Raw genomic sequence first — 15,804 nt, 5'->3', positions numbered from 1 at the left:
TTTGGATAAGGTATGTAGGGACAATTTAGAGGTTGACAGTTCGTGCAACACCTTTCTTGAATAATAATAATAATAATAATAATACAAACTTTGGGCGAGTCGGTTTAAGCGTCAAGTCGACACAACTGTATTGTATAGCAATTATGCTTACTTCGGTGCTTTACTAGATAAAAACAATGTGATGTAGTTTTGTGTAGTTGACACAGGTGGGAGGAAGGAGACTCATACGAAAATAAAATGGAAAGCTTATCTGTAGTAAAGGTAAAAACTATTGGTTATTTCTTTATGAATACAAGAATTGCGTTCAGCCTAATGCTTTGTGAATCCCCCTTGACGAGTTTTCTGGTTATGCCACTGGAGCCTTTCATGTACTTCGGTCCTTTGCTACTCTAGTCATTTTCACATAAGAATTGCACATATACGTACGTATAACTCTATGTAATGTGATTTATGTTGAAAGATGAGCGTTTTGCTGTTAGTTCTTATATTGAATAAATCTATGTGCATTGAAAGTTTTCTTATGACCAGTGTTACATATAGAGCCAATGACATCTAATTTGTAGTGTAAATCATCGCAAGAGGACGATGTTTATCAGACAGAGAGGCTACACATCGAAGAGAGGGTTTGGACAAGAATTTACCACCATTCTCTGCACAGGGACAAGATATGTGCCTCCAGGGGGTAAGGCCGGATGGGTTTTGACCTGCACCCCTACTGTGTTTGCTGTATTTGTGTGAGTTACACGAGGTGCCACTACGTGGCGCATTCGTCTAACAACAAAATTCTCCAGATGCGTGAATGCCTATTGAAGGACCTTAATATCTGCATTAATTAGTTCGTAGATGAACTGTGAAATAAATTCTACACTGCACTTTGTTAAACTATAGAAGACTAAACATTATCCCTGTGGTTATGTACGTGTGTGTGTGTCTATATCAATGATCAAGGAAAAAGGAAATGAAATGAAATCTTTGAGTTTTACGTCCCACGATTATGCCGGTTAGGCTAAAGGAGACGGTGATGATGAGATGAATGAAATGGTGGAATGAAGAAAGTGGGAGGAAACGGGAGAACCCCGAGAAAACCCACGAGCACGGTGTTTGTCCACCACAAAGTTCACTTGGCGGGGGCTGGGATCGAACCCGGGACCCTAAGCACCAGAGGTGAACGCTCTACCGCTGAGCCACCGCGCTCCCCTCAAGGAAAAAGGACTTGTAGCAAAGCTATACAACAAACATATTAATTATTTATAGACTAACATAACCACACAGATAGGGGTGCAGTCCTTGTCTACAGCTTTACAGTGGACAGTGTAGAATTTGTTTTACAGTTCCTCTATCAACTAAGTAATGTAGATAATAGTGCAAAGGAAATACAATATTTTTGACTCAGTACAATGTAAATTTTTCAGTATATTTAAGGACTAGGAATGTAGACCAGAAAGCGCAAAAAGAGTATTTAACGGCTCTGACGAAGAAGAAAGAAGCCTTCAAAATTATCAGATTGTTCAAAAATTACATGAACAAGAGGACCACGTATCAATAAACCGAATAGCTTCCATCAGTATTCACAGTATTGCCAAGGTTAAGACCGATGATCGCTTTATTAGATTCAGCATAATTTTCGAAGTAACAAGTACAATCAGATGCTACTGGTAAGAAGACATGAATATCCGAAACTATCGATACATTACTGAAAGAATACGTCACATCTGGAAGCAAATTGAAGTTAGTGAAGTTTATTACGATGATAGCTCGTTTATACACTTGCGAAATACATAAAAAGTGATTAAATTAGGTTCTATTATACTGAACGTAAATTTCAGACGATTAAGTTTGAACACTTCTTTCGCATCTACCGTTTTAAATGTAGTTAGGCACTTTCACTGTGATTAAATATAATAGTTATTTATTATTATTTCTCTCCGATTGTTAGTAACCGAACACTGCCTAACAACTGATTCCATTTATCAAAAGGAAAAAGCAGATAAATCGTATAGTTACTATTTAATATGTCTGTCAAATATTGAGATAAACTACTAACACAATAAAAAAGATGTAAGGCAAATCATCTTCATATTAGCTACAACCAGCACTAACTAAATCATTTAGATTAGCACTAATAAATAGCATGTTATAGGCAGTAATAATTAGCCACAGGAGATAAATTTCAATTATCAAATATTGTTTCACTTTCAACTATTTCATTGCGAATTTGATATGCCACATTTGTGCAATCATTCCCTCCCCCATTTATGATTTAAGCTTAGTTAGTTTGGCCATCATTAGCACATATAATATGCTAAAATCTAACACAGAAAATTCTATCTTTACATATTCTCGCATTTATTTACAACTATGTTTTCAAACGAAGTTTATGGTGAAATCAAATTTACAAGTATTCGAAGTGAAAATAAAATTGAACCTTAAAATAAATTGACAAACATATTTTCTATCTCTCACATTTACGAATTTGTAATACGGACTCTGATAACTGTTGCATACACTTATTATTTACCTGTTTCCTTTGCTTTAATATCAATACTATATTATACAAGTATATTATAATACTTGTATATTATATACAAGTACTGGGTGTTCAATATACAATGCAACCCGGAGTTTGGGATAGTAGAACTTTTGAACCGGAAGCGGTACACAAATAATGGTTATACCAAAATGAAGCCTTGTTCATGCATATATTTTTAAACTAGGAAGCCACGACTGAAGTACACTAGGAACCACACAGTGTTGCCAGATGTATCCGAAGGTGTAAATCTTTTTTTTTTTTTTTTTTTTTTTACAAGTCACGTAAATTGACTCATAACTTATACGTGTAGATGTTGTGTCGTTAATTTTCAGTTTGTATAGTTGGAGTAGCTTGGAAACTATAGAATGGAAAAAAGAATTTTTCATTTCCATCGATAACTAATCGGATGAGGCCTCTGTAAGGGGGTTACTAAAGAAAATGTGGTTTTCATAAATTAACGTTCTGAATTGGCAACAGTGCTGATGTTTCAGTGCATCAAAAGGTGTGTTAAGGATCTGTCTACATTATGCAATTCCTCAAAACAATTTTCAAAAAAACTTTGAAATTATCGTGATAAAACTTTTACGTACATTCACCCGGCAACACTGCTATTCATCACGAACTAAATTGTCAGTTCCACGGCAGATTCTAGAAGTGCCCCCGTTTTGATTCAATGAATAGCAGTGTTGCCGGGTGCATGTGAGAAAGTTTTATCGCGATAATTTCAAAGTTTTTTTTTCATTGATTTTAGAAATAGCATAATGTAGACAGATCGCATTTTCGCCGATCCCAGGAGGTTCAGTCAGAACATGGCTGAAGTAGCACTCTTAATGACCACGTACCGATGACGTCACCTATTATTACTACTACTACTACTGCTGCTGATTTGCTTTGGATCTGTATAGTACAAGGGCAAACTTATTTTAATGATAATTTTAAAAAATAAACGTTAAATCACTTTCTGAATATTATTTTAACAAAAGAACTGTTATAAAAAAATTTAAAAATTATTAAAAAAAACTCTTCTTAGGCAGGAGGCAGGGTTTGAACCCACGCCAAAAACTATTTTCCTTACTAGCGTGTTGCGCTAGTCCATTCAGACCCGACAACAGCTAGCGTTTACTTTGTGCTATATGTATGTCATGACTCGTGATGTCGTATCTGTATCGGCCAATCAGATCAAAGGATATCGGAAGCTCTTGGGATCCGCGAAAATGCACTGAAACATCAGCACTGTTGCCAATTCAGAATGTTAATTTATGAAAACCACGTTTTCCTTAGTAACCTCTTACAGAGGCCTCGTCCGATTAGTTATCGGTGGAAATTAAAAAAATCTTTTTTCCATTCCATAGTTTCCAAGCTACTCGAATTATACAAACTGAAAATTAACGACACAACATCTACACGTATGAGTTATGAGTCAATTTACGTGATTTGTAAAAAAATTGATTTACACCTTCGGTTACATCTGGCAACACTGTGTGGTTCCTAGTGTACTTCAATCGTTGCTTCCCAGTTTAAAAATATATGCATGAACAGTGTTTTATTTTGGTATAACCAATATTTGTGTACCACTTCCGGTTCAAAAGTTCTACTATCCCAAACTCCAGGTTGCATTGTATATTGGACGCCCTGTATAATACTATATAATACAAGATACTTGTATCGTTAACAGTAGGTCTTAGTACAACTTTTTTCTTTTTTAAACATTTCTCTGCGTGTAATCTTTATCAACCTGCGCATTAAAACTTACATTTAAGTGAGTTTCACGACATTTTTTTCATTTTTTTGCATGTGATTTCCCTAAGGACGCATTCTGACTTACACATTCTGACAAAGAGTGGGGAGCCGCCACTTTCTGCCTGTCACATTTTGGATGTATAAACGAGCGTTTACTTCGAGAATATCCGTGCTCGAGAGTGAAACTATACTTAGGAGGACGTCCAGTTTGAAGACCTTTTCTTCCTGGAAGCTGAGTTCGCCTTCGTGAGGCAGCTGTGGGTTGTACAGGAATGGTGGTTGCTCTGCGTCCTGCCGATACTTTTAACAATCCCAATCCCTTTTTGCCATACGAGTGGAGAGCTGAAAAAAGTGAGGATTCGGTTATAAGACGTCTATGAGCCCGATGTAAAGCTTTAATAGCAGAATGAAATTCTCCGAGATTATTATCGTATTTCATCAGTATATCCTCAAAAATTTCCTGAAGTTCTCTTGTGGCTTTCTCTTTCAGTTGCGCTGTGTGCTCAATCATTGGTAATTCACCAGAGATTGAGGCACGTTCTGAAACGTGTTCTTCACCATTCTTCTCTGAACTGGCTATATTGCCACTTGCCGCAGATGATGCTAGAATGGCTTGTCCTTTACGTGCGCTATTATACGTAAGAGATCCAAACCAATCAGGAGGCAAATCCATTTTTCCGGTTGCTACCCAATATAACTCCTCCTTGGTCTTCGAATCCTGGGGAAGTATATTAATTGAGGTTACGTTAGCTTTTATGGAAACTGCATGTTGATGTTTGCATGGTGCACCAGATCTTCCCATCATGCAATCACTCCTTCCCAAGTCCATATCAACTAGGTACGTTGTCGCCTCATCGGAAGCAGATGCTACACTATATAATGATCCACTTACGTAATGCACTGCTAGCTTCTCGATCTTCTCTGGATTTGGTTTGTAGCGTGACTGCAGCACCTCATCCCATCTACCATTAGCAACATTAATAATTTTTCGTTCATAATACGATGGCATATCTCTTACCAAGAAATCTAGTAATTGAGTAATGCTGAAAGCTCTGTGCCTCATTAAAATTCTGTCCTTCAAAACTCTAAATGCTGCTTCAGTAATGTTATTTGTATTGTTTCCATGAGTTATCATACTTTTGCGGCTATACAAGCTCCAAGCATCACGTCTTTCACTAAGGGTTTTGATGTACGAGACGTATTGTAAATATTTTAATGAATTATCGCTACAGAGTTTCTCCATATCATCCTCAATTTTTTTTTTGCTTGAAGCGCATACCAATTTAGAAAAGCTCCTGTAAAGGTTTTGTCTGTCTCTTTTGTCAATGGAGTTGGTGGCACAATATAACCAACGCCACAGAGCTTGAAGGACATGAAAAATGCAAAGCATTAACAATGTTTCCGGAAAGCACACAGATAAACTATTCCGCAGTGCAATGCAGTCATCAGTGATAAATATTTTTGGCCCGGAAAGAGCACGACCACCAAAAGAATACTGTGTAAGTAGTTTTTTATATTCACTCAAAGCCTTAGTCAAAATATCCTCTTTCTCAGAACTTGTAACAACTAGTCCTATCGGTAATCCCCCAACAATGGTGTCAACCATTAAAAGAAAAATCCTACAGTTGAACCTATCAGCATTACCTGAACTATCAACAAATGCTATGTCCGCACTACTTTTCAGACGGTGCACACGCTCCATTAATGGTATACACAGAACAACGATAAAATTATTGTCTACATCGCAGAAACTTATCCTAGGATTTTCACACCTTAGATCTGCCACTTTCTTTTTAATACCTTCCATTATTTTCTTCGGCGTGTACTCCCCATATTCATTTTTAAACACCTTATAATATAATCTATAGACCCATTGTAAGTCTGGACAAATGGAACGATCCGCAGAGACAACAGCATAGTCTTCGTGTTCCTCCATTAGTGTTCTCTTGTGGATTTCCATTGCTTGAGATGGGCTGTTACCTGCCTTGAAAAGCTCCAAAAAAGTTCTTCTTGTTTCTGTAGACGGGTCCCGAAATTTCAAAGCTTCAGATCCCGTGGTGCGATGGTTGTGGTCACCAATTATTCTAACGATTGTTGGATACTTGGGCATGTATATGTTCTTAGACCTGAAATAATCATAACAAAAACAATTAAATAACTCATTGTATTAAAAAGAAAACTATCAAATTTTAGCGAGAAACACGACTAATTGACAATTATTTGACATAGAAAGTATCTAACTGTTTCATTTATATCAGCGTCTCCAAAAATTTTTAATGTCGTTGACACCCTGAAATAACTATTAATTATCTGCAGCCCCCAAGAAATAAAAGATTATTTAAGAAAGAAATTACATATAATGAAAATCAAGTAAAATTACGATTTTATAACACTAATGCCCAACTGCACCAATCGAGGATTAAAACCACATAAGGCACTCCGTTATTTTCATCTTTGCATAAGAGTTGAGCTGAGTTAATTTTGAGCAGCGAATCTATAGGAGATGGAACTTACTGATTAACGTAGAATCCGAACCACAGAAGCTTTCGCCGGGAATTGAACCTGGGTGTCCCACGCTAAAGGCGCGCGCGCTAACAGTAGCCACGAAGGAGCTTTCATCTTTGGATAAGAATCTTACATCGTTGCACCAAGAGTCTGTGAAAAAGGATTAACTTCTCCATGCTGGTGGACAATTTTTTTAAAGCCATATCAACTACTGAAAATTAAATTGCATTTCTGCTTTTTCAGAATATTAAGGGTGCTCAGTGCACTATAACGGCATTCAGATATTGAAGGAAATATCTGCAGGAAATCTGTGAATGTACCATTTGGGGTTATTATTTGTCGTTTTATATGCACAGTGAATAGCATGCACGAAGCACTACCAAAGTCCAACAGCTTTGGATCTGAAGGTGAATCATCTAAGTACTTCTTAGGTCGTTCAAAAACTTCAGGTTTACATTCGGCCCCTCCATTGATACTTGCAGCATCTTTTTCGTATCTAAACCAATGTCTTTCAAGTTTCCAAAAATGCCATCAGATGATCCTCAGCAGTAGCATGACCTAAAAATGCGGACATAAGATATCTTGTTCGTCCCAAAATCTAGAACTATATCCATTTGACCCTTCTGAGCGACAGGACTGAAACTTTCATCAAAAGAAATACAGATGATAGGACACTCTTTAACCACGTTTGTCAATTCTTTTTGAAAGTGTGGGCACAGTCAATGTGCATCTTGAACTGCTTCGCAATTTCGCCGAGAAAAATCACTTTAAAAAGATCACTACAAATGCCAAACTTCTAGCAAAAGAAGGGTTATACCTTGATTAATAGCCCACAATATTTCTGCAGTAATAACTTCATGTTTGATGATAAAATTGTTGAGTATCTCTAGGCATAACACAAATATTGAATGTTGTGATTCTGTTATCAATAACACAAGTATGTTCGTTATTAACAACTCAAGTTCGCACTTCACGAAGTTCAGTTTTCACCGAAACAGAGTTGTAGTTGATGGAGCAGCATTCACAGGAACAGAGTCTGTAGTTGCTGCCTTAGCAGGTACCATGTGAAACAGTTTTTTGCTCAAACTCGAAGAATTTACTCTTTTAATATGCATTTTGCTTTCGGCATGAGATCGAACTGAAAAAATCCCATATTGCTAATATAAAAATTTGTCATCCACAAAGAGCAATACCCATACTTATTTTCTAACCTCTGAAGCAAATTCCAATTTGAATTTATTGTTCTGTCCAACCACTCATCTCTGAAAGAAGTCTTTCCTCTTATTTCACTCATTGTCTCTGAACAGATAAGTGCAACATTAATGTAAGTAAGTAAATGCATAACAATGGGTGCAGTATATTATATACCGTACATAATATACTCAGGTCTGCCAACTAGCTGTAGGGTACAATATACTGACTAGAAATGAGCAAATGCTGACTAAATACCTGACAGTACTGACATCAATCTTCATTTATCCCTTTGGGGATCTTATGGTACAATTTGTACCATACGCGTTTTTCATGGTACATTGCGTTATTTGAGCTTTTTCGTCCGGTTTTTTTTGTTTTTTTTTTTGTTTTTCAAGTCCAAAGTCATTGTAGAAAACATTACGTATGGTTTCAGACCTTCCTGCGTCCAGACATAGGAGGTGATGACGTCATAAATCAAATTTATTTTCTCATTTACTAAGCCTATCTTCAATATTTTTTGGCGGGCTTATTTTTCTACGTAGAAGATTGACATTTTGCACAGACATTCAGTCCACCGAGTAGTATTTACCAGATTTTTTTCAGATTTGTGAGTTGAAACAGGGGCGGAACCAAACGGGCAAAGGGTGAAAAAGGAATATTTTTACCCCCAAAATCCCGTTTTTCAGGATTTTCCCGCCTCACGTACATGATTGGGACACGTGAATCATACCGTCTGAAAGGCAGTTCCATTCTGAAGAGAATGACGGTCGAATCATTATCCTAGGGTAATTAGGGACGTCTCAGGGATTTTTTGAAAAATATACCTCTGTATAGGGTAACATGGGTATTTTCTGAATTTCTTTTCTGGCGGGCTTATTTACCTAGAAGATTGAAATTGTGCACAAACATTCAGTCCGCCGAGTAGTATTTAACAGATTTTTTTCAGATTTCTGCGCTAAAACAGGGGGTCCAGCGGGGCTAAAAGTTGAAAAAAGAGAAATTTAGACCCAAAATTCCCTTTTATTTTGGAATTTCCCGCCTTAGATACATGATGGAGACACGTGAGTCATACCGCCTAAAGGCAGTTCTATTCAGAAGAGAATATGGGCGACACATGACCCTAGGGTAATTAGGGATGTCTCAGGAATCTTTTTCCCGGAGATCAAAGTGTTTTGTGGTAATTTGGGGCATTGTGGGAATTCTTGATAAAATTTCTCCCGCCCTTACTATTCAAGATCGAAACTTGAAATTTGGCACACACATTCAGTATACCAAGTACTATTTATCAGTATTTTTTAGATGGCTACGTTCACACAGGGGGGTCCAGGGGGGGGAAAGTTCGAGAAAAATTTCCCTCCGAAATTTTCACTTTGACATTTTCTTTCCCGCTTCTGGTATATGGTATGAGCATGCAAGTGGTACCATTTGAAAGTCAGCTCTATTCTGAAGAGAATGAGGTATGATCCATGATCCTAGGATAAATAGTGACGATGCAGTAGCTGCTTGACTGAAAGTCTAAAAAATAGCCCAAAAAGCCGGGATCCGGAAAAGATCCCCAAAGGGTTAAAATATGAAGCAGGCTAGGCTACAATAACAAATCAAATAATTAACTGTTTTTAAAATTGGCCGCCACCTTCTCCTCACTAAGCAGCTGTGAAAATTGAAATTCGATCTTGAAACGACAAAGAAACGCGATAAATAGGTAATGCTGTGCAATTATCGGGTGGGGGGGGGAGGGAGGGCAGAGAAAATCACAGCTGCTTAGGCCAATTCCCTTGCCTCCTTCTTAATATACAATATAAAAACAAAGAAGTACGTACACAAAAATTAGTGCTGCATTGTGTACGACAAAAAAAAAATCAACAAACACTTCGTAGACTTCACAAAATATTTTTTCAAAAATCAATAGGTAATGCGCTTTGCTACAAAAGACACTTGACCTGAAACTCAATATCACTACTTTTATGATCTCTTGACCGAGAACCCCACCTCATAACTTTCGTGTGCAGTAGACACCCTGATCGGAGGTCTGATGCAGTAAGCCTAGAGCATCATTTGTATTATATGAATGTATCATTAATTTATATTACAACTTGTATAAATAATTGTATATTATTCTATTCTAGTTATAATACAAGATTGTTATTACCCTTAACTTTTGGAATTCAGAAATCCAGAGTAGATTAAAGAGAAGGATAATATTTGTATATTTCATAATTTTTCCAGTATGTGGATCAAAATTCCAGTATCAAAATTAAATTCCAGTATAGTTCAAATATTTCCACTATCAGTATGCACCATGAAATTAGCAAGTGAAAGTGAATCACTGCGGTCCCACGAGGAATTTCATAGTTTCATTTGTACAATAAAATATGAATGTTCATATTGTATTCTAAGTAGGATTATAGAAATATGGCTTTAAATATATATGCAAATTTAATAAAACCCAATATTGCCAAATAAAACCCAATTTTGCCCAATAAAACCCACTGGGCTGGGCTTTAAAAAAATGGGTTTTTCACAACCCTTCTTTTACCAAATGTGAGAAGAGAGCAGTCACCAAATACCTCTTCTCAAGGAATATGGGAACGAAGAAAATCTGTGATGAATTGATATAAACAATGGCCAATGATTGTCTTTCATATAGCACAATGAAATCTTGGTTGCAGAGTTTGGAGGAGCACTGAAGATAAGGAGAGATGTGGAAGACCAAAAATAGTGATGACCGTGGAAACTGTGTATCGTGTGCACGACACGAATCTTGCAGACAGGCGACCTAGTCTTTCACGTATTGCAGAGACCCTTGGGATCAGTGTGGAACATGTGAATTACATCGTGCATGAAAAACTTTGTTTAAAAAAGCGTCGCAAAGTTGGTACCCAAATTCTTCACAGCTGATCCGAAGCGGACAAGACGGGACTGTGCAGAGTGTTTTGCGCCTTCTTTTAGTAAGTGCTTCCAGCTTTATTAAACAAATTATTACTGCTGATGAAACGCAAATATGTGTGTCTGAATGCGAGATCGAAATTCAGTCTATGCAGTGGTGTCATAGTGGGTCTCCCAGGCAGAAAAAAGGCCGTAGAGAAAGCGAAGGATGTCGATTTTGGGAATTGTTAGGGAGTAATATTGAGCGAATAGCTGGAAAATTACACACCGCATTGAAGGAAAACTGATGAGGAAAACTGTCCAAACGCACAGTCTTCTTGCCAGACAATGCTCCTTGCCACAAAGCAAGACATCGCAATGCACAATCTGTGTAAAATGAAGTTCGATATCATTGACCATCCCCTATTCTCCAGATATGGTCCCTCAGACTATTATATCTTCCGAAAACTTAACATGGACCTAAAAGGAACTTAATTTAGACAATGACGTCATAGCAGCTGCAGAGTTGTGGTTTGTACAGCACGACAAAATGTTTTATCATCATGGGATAGAATTGCTGCAGGATCGTTCTATTAAGAGTGTCAACTTACAAGTCAACTATGTTGGATAAAATGCTATCGCTGTGCACCTAGCGTCATGTTTTCACTCTGAGGCCAGAAACTTAAGTAACCCGCTTCGTATATGGATATTCAATAATCTACGATCATACCAGGTAGGCCAATAAGTATAAATTCAACGATCACCTAATGTGACAGCTGATGCTGTTTTTGAGATGTCAATTTCCGCATGTCTGGAGTAAACTGGATAATTTCAGACTCAGATCTGGCTGCATGTTAAGTGTTCCTGTATTTGTTCTCCTTAAGAACGAGGTGAGAAAACATTATATCAAACAGATATGTAGTGGCAAATGGAAACAGAAAACGTACAGCCCTTTTGGAAACTTTAGGATAAACAGCCTTAGTTTGGAACGAAACTCCAGCAACGATAATAAAGTAAACAGCATTTTGAACGTCGAATTACAAGGTAGCTCGACAAATCGGAAAATACAGGTGTAGGTGAGACGCCAATCATCTCATTAAGATATCATAAATTAAATATCATATAATCTATAAAAATATAAGTTAGTAGACATACCAACATCTCTTGCCAACTTTCTTTATCGCTACTTTGATGTGGGATGGGCATCCTGTGTGCTTCGCTGAAGCTTTACTTTTATCTCTGGGATGCGTGTTGTGATGACACCGATAATCTGCCTATAATGATAAAAAAAAAATTGAAATCGATGTGATAAATCCATTCTGAAGTTCTTATTAATTTCTATAACAATAATTAAAATCTACTAAAACTACTTGAAGTTCAGAGATTGTAGTGCATAATTTAGTTACTGCAGTAGGAAACCATATGTATGTCACACAATGTATACTACAATAAATTAAGTTAAGCTTCTGCTTCGCCTCCAGACCCTTCGACCTATTATTACAATTTCAATTAGGGCCTACCGAAACCATGAGATATGTATTTAAAAAATCCTATTTAAATAGCATGAAGATCAGGATGGATTGATTTAAATCAGTCTGATTTAAATCACTTGATTTTTTAAATAAAAATCGTTGATTTAAATCAAATCCCGAAATAATTTAAAGTGAAAATAAGTAAAGTCTCGTTTCTGTTCTGTTATTTCGATTATGCAGATGCTAATCATAGTACAATGAAACTCAAATATACAGCATTGTATGAAAACAAGTGTCATGCAGAGGATGATTAGGGAAAATCCCGTTTTGAACTGGTAACAGGGCAAACCTGTTTTCTTCTCTTCTTAACATATGGTTTATATTGAAAATCGTTAACTATTCCAACGGGGAAATCACTATCGACATTTAAGACGAAGATTCTTTTGTGTGCGCGTCTATATATTTGTTCCCAGATAATAGGGCGTATTTAGAAGTGTCCTATCCCCTCTAAATTTTTTTTTGATTTTATAACTTTGGACAAAATTTATGTATTTCGTACCGCAAGCTAGTTACAATTTCCTTTAAAATATGCCCTTGTCAAATATCAGTAACTTTTGTGAAAAAAAAAGTGTCACTTTGATAACCGTTGCTGTACTTTTTCCTTAACGCTTAACCTTTTAAATTGTATCACCTATTTTTAGGTGATAGGCTAAAATCTCCATTATTCGATTAAAAAAGTACCAAAAAAGCTTTTTACTTCGTTTTCGTGAAGGCATTGTAGAGCATGTTACATATGCTTTCACGCCTCTCTGCGTCAAGACATAGGATGTGATGACATCATATTTAAAAAAGATATTTTCTGTTGTGCCTATTTTTATTATTTTTTGGCAGGCCTAAATTTTGCATTCAGAAGACAAATTCTGCATACTCGTTCAGTTCACCCTTAGTATTTTTTAGATGATTTCAGATCTCTGCGTGAAAACAGGGGGGTCTAGAGGGAAAAAATATAAAAAAATGGATTTTTTAAACAAAAAATAGCTTTTTTCGCGATTTTGCCGCCTAAGATGGAGACATATGAATGGTACCATCTGAAAGGCTGTTCTATTCTGAAAAGAATGATGTACAAACCTTGATCTTAGGATAAATAGGGATGTCTCAGGAAACTGTTACCTGAGATCCTGTTTTATACGCGAATCTGGGGATATTATTTTTCGTGGGCTTACTTTTACGTCTAGAAGTTTGAAATTTTGGACACTCATTTACTGCACCCCTTAGTATTATTCAATTTGTTTCAATCTTTAACTTTAAACAGAGGCGGTACAGAGGGATAAAAAGTAAAAATGGGATATTTCTTAACAGAAAATCCCTTTTCTCGTGATTTTCCAGCCCCGATAGCCTACACAATGGAGACATTTGAATGTTACCGTTTGAAACTTTGTTTTATTCCGAAGAGAATAATGTACAAATCATGATTCTAGGATAAATAAGAATGAGTAAATTTTTATATTATATCCGGGTCATCTGGGGTATTGTGGGGATGTTCTTAGCTCATTGTTAAATATTTTTCCCGCCCTTACTATTCAAGATAGAAGCTTGAAATTTTGTACAGACATTTAGTACACTCTTAGTATTTCCCAGTTGATTTTGAGATCTGTACGTTAACATAGGGGAGTCCAGAGGGGATCAAAATTAAAAAAGAACAGAAAAGATCCCGTCTCAAAATTTTCCGCTTCAGGGACATGATAGGGAAAATGTGAATGTTATCGTTTTAAAGGCTGTTCTATTCTGAAGAGAAGGTGGTATGAACCATGATCCTAGGATAAATATGAATGATGCTTGACGGAAAGTCTATAATTTACACCCCCCCAAAAAAAAACATATTTTAAAATTGTTAAAAAACAATGTTTGGGATTGATATAGGTTAACGATTGGGGATTAATTCAAAATTGAATCCCAATACTTTCACTTAAATGGCATAATTAACATTTAATACTAATTCCTAATACTTTTTCTTCAGTTCGCGACTTGTATTATACGAGGAGAAAGATTTGATTTAAATTTTAAAAAAATCATCACAAATGTTTTTTAAAAAAATCATGATTTTTTTCCACCCTGATGAAGATTAAACTTTCTTTAGGCACCTACAGAAGTAAAAATATTCGCTTTTAGCAATTTTTCTATGGATTAGTTCCAGGAAACAACAAAATTGCCAAATAGGGTCAAAATTTCTAATAAACTGACGTATTACGGTTTGATAAAGTACAACTTTGTTGAAATAGCAACACTGTTAGTCTAGTAGTATTGAATAACATGTCAAAAATAGGTTCCCCCTGCCGATATTTTAATGGTGCAAAATGTCAGGGTTTTATATTTATTAGTTAGAAGTTACAAAGGCGTATCAAGACAAATGGTCCACCTGTATACCGCCCAACTCAATGCTGAAACGGTACGTTCCCGATTCCTGAATATTTACATAGGAGTGCCGAATCAAATTGGTAAAGCTTACATCCAGTTGTTTCATACTAGGAAATCAGATTATGATTATTGTAATTTAGTAGGCACACCAACCGAAATAAGAACTTTCTATGGATACTGTGCTGTAAGTGCGTTACTTTTTAAAGGACACCCCCTCCCGGTGAAACTGGAAGTGGGGGATCATCTTTTTTGCCTTTTTTCGTCATAAGGTAATAATATGAGCTAAAATAAAAAAGATTAAAACAATAAATAGTAGAATTTTTTTCAGGCATAACTGGGTTAATACAGTTTCCATACATTTTGCTAAACTTTTCCGACGGTGGAAATTAATATCTAATAGAGTGCTCTTTTGTATGCAATCACTCAAATGAAGAATAAATTTACTGTTTTTGGCCTACCTATGCTGCGTCTTTACCATTTCAGGATTGTAAGCATGCAACCATACAAGGTGCATAATTTACTTAATGAATGTAGTGTGCATCCTTTAAATGGGATAGAGAATTTTTAACCGTTCAGAAACACTTGCTAATGTTGAAAGACTATTTTGTGAAGAAAGAAAAAAAAAAAAAGATAAACGTAAGTATGCAGTCATAGAATAAGACAGTAGGGAACATGCCGTGAATACTTGTTCGCAGGGTTGGCTGGTTTAAACCACAAACCAAACAACGAAACATGTTTGTAAAATCTTGATGAATACACAATTGTGGGTTATCACGATTCACTCCCGTATATTTTTAGTATTATATTCAGATCTAAATTTCCCATTCATTACTCAGAGATTATATTACAAAAGCATCTTTTTCTTTATAAGTTTATGAATATTTCTTTTGTGATTTTTTATAGTTGTATATTGCATTATTGTTATGCAATTGCAAAGAAAAACTCTAAATATTATTTCGGTGCTTGAGGTCCCTGGTTCGATCCCAGCTCACGCCGTGTGGAATTTGTGGTGGACAAACACCATGCTCGTGGGTTTTCTCGGGGTTCTCCCATCTCATCCCACTTTCTTCATTTCACTCATCA

General features: G+C 36.3%; 1 protein-coding gene across 1 annotated transcript; it reads right to left on the bottom strand.

The window, feature by feature from the left end:
* Positions 1-1,988: 1,988 nt before the first annotated feature.
* Positions 1,989-12,103, bottom strand: LOC145690987 (uncharacterized). Its single transcript, XM_081766463.1, has 2 exons — positions 11,990-12,103; positions 1,989-6,396 (listed from the first exon to the last, which is right to left on the bottom strand). Exon 2 carries the CDS (start codon positions 6,378-6,380, stop codon positions 4,311-4,313), a length of 2,070 nt encoding a protein of 689 aa, XP_081622589.1. The 5' UTR covers positions 6,381-6,396; positions 11,990-12,103; the 3' UTR covers positions 1,989-4,310.
* Positions 12,104-15,804: the final 3,701 nt, after the last annotated feature.

Source organism: Thermobia domestica, chromosome 7 (assembly GCF_964235325.1).
Source record: "Thermobia domestica chromosome 7, izTheDome1.hap1.1, whole genome shotgun sequence".
NCBI lineage: Eukaryota > Metazoa > Arthropoda > Insecta > Zygentoma > Lepismatidae > Thermobia > Thermobia domestica.
Note: the sequence above shows the minus strand (reverse complement) of the source record. Positions and strands in the feature narration are given on the sequence as shown.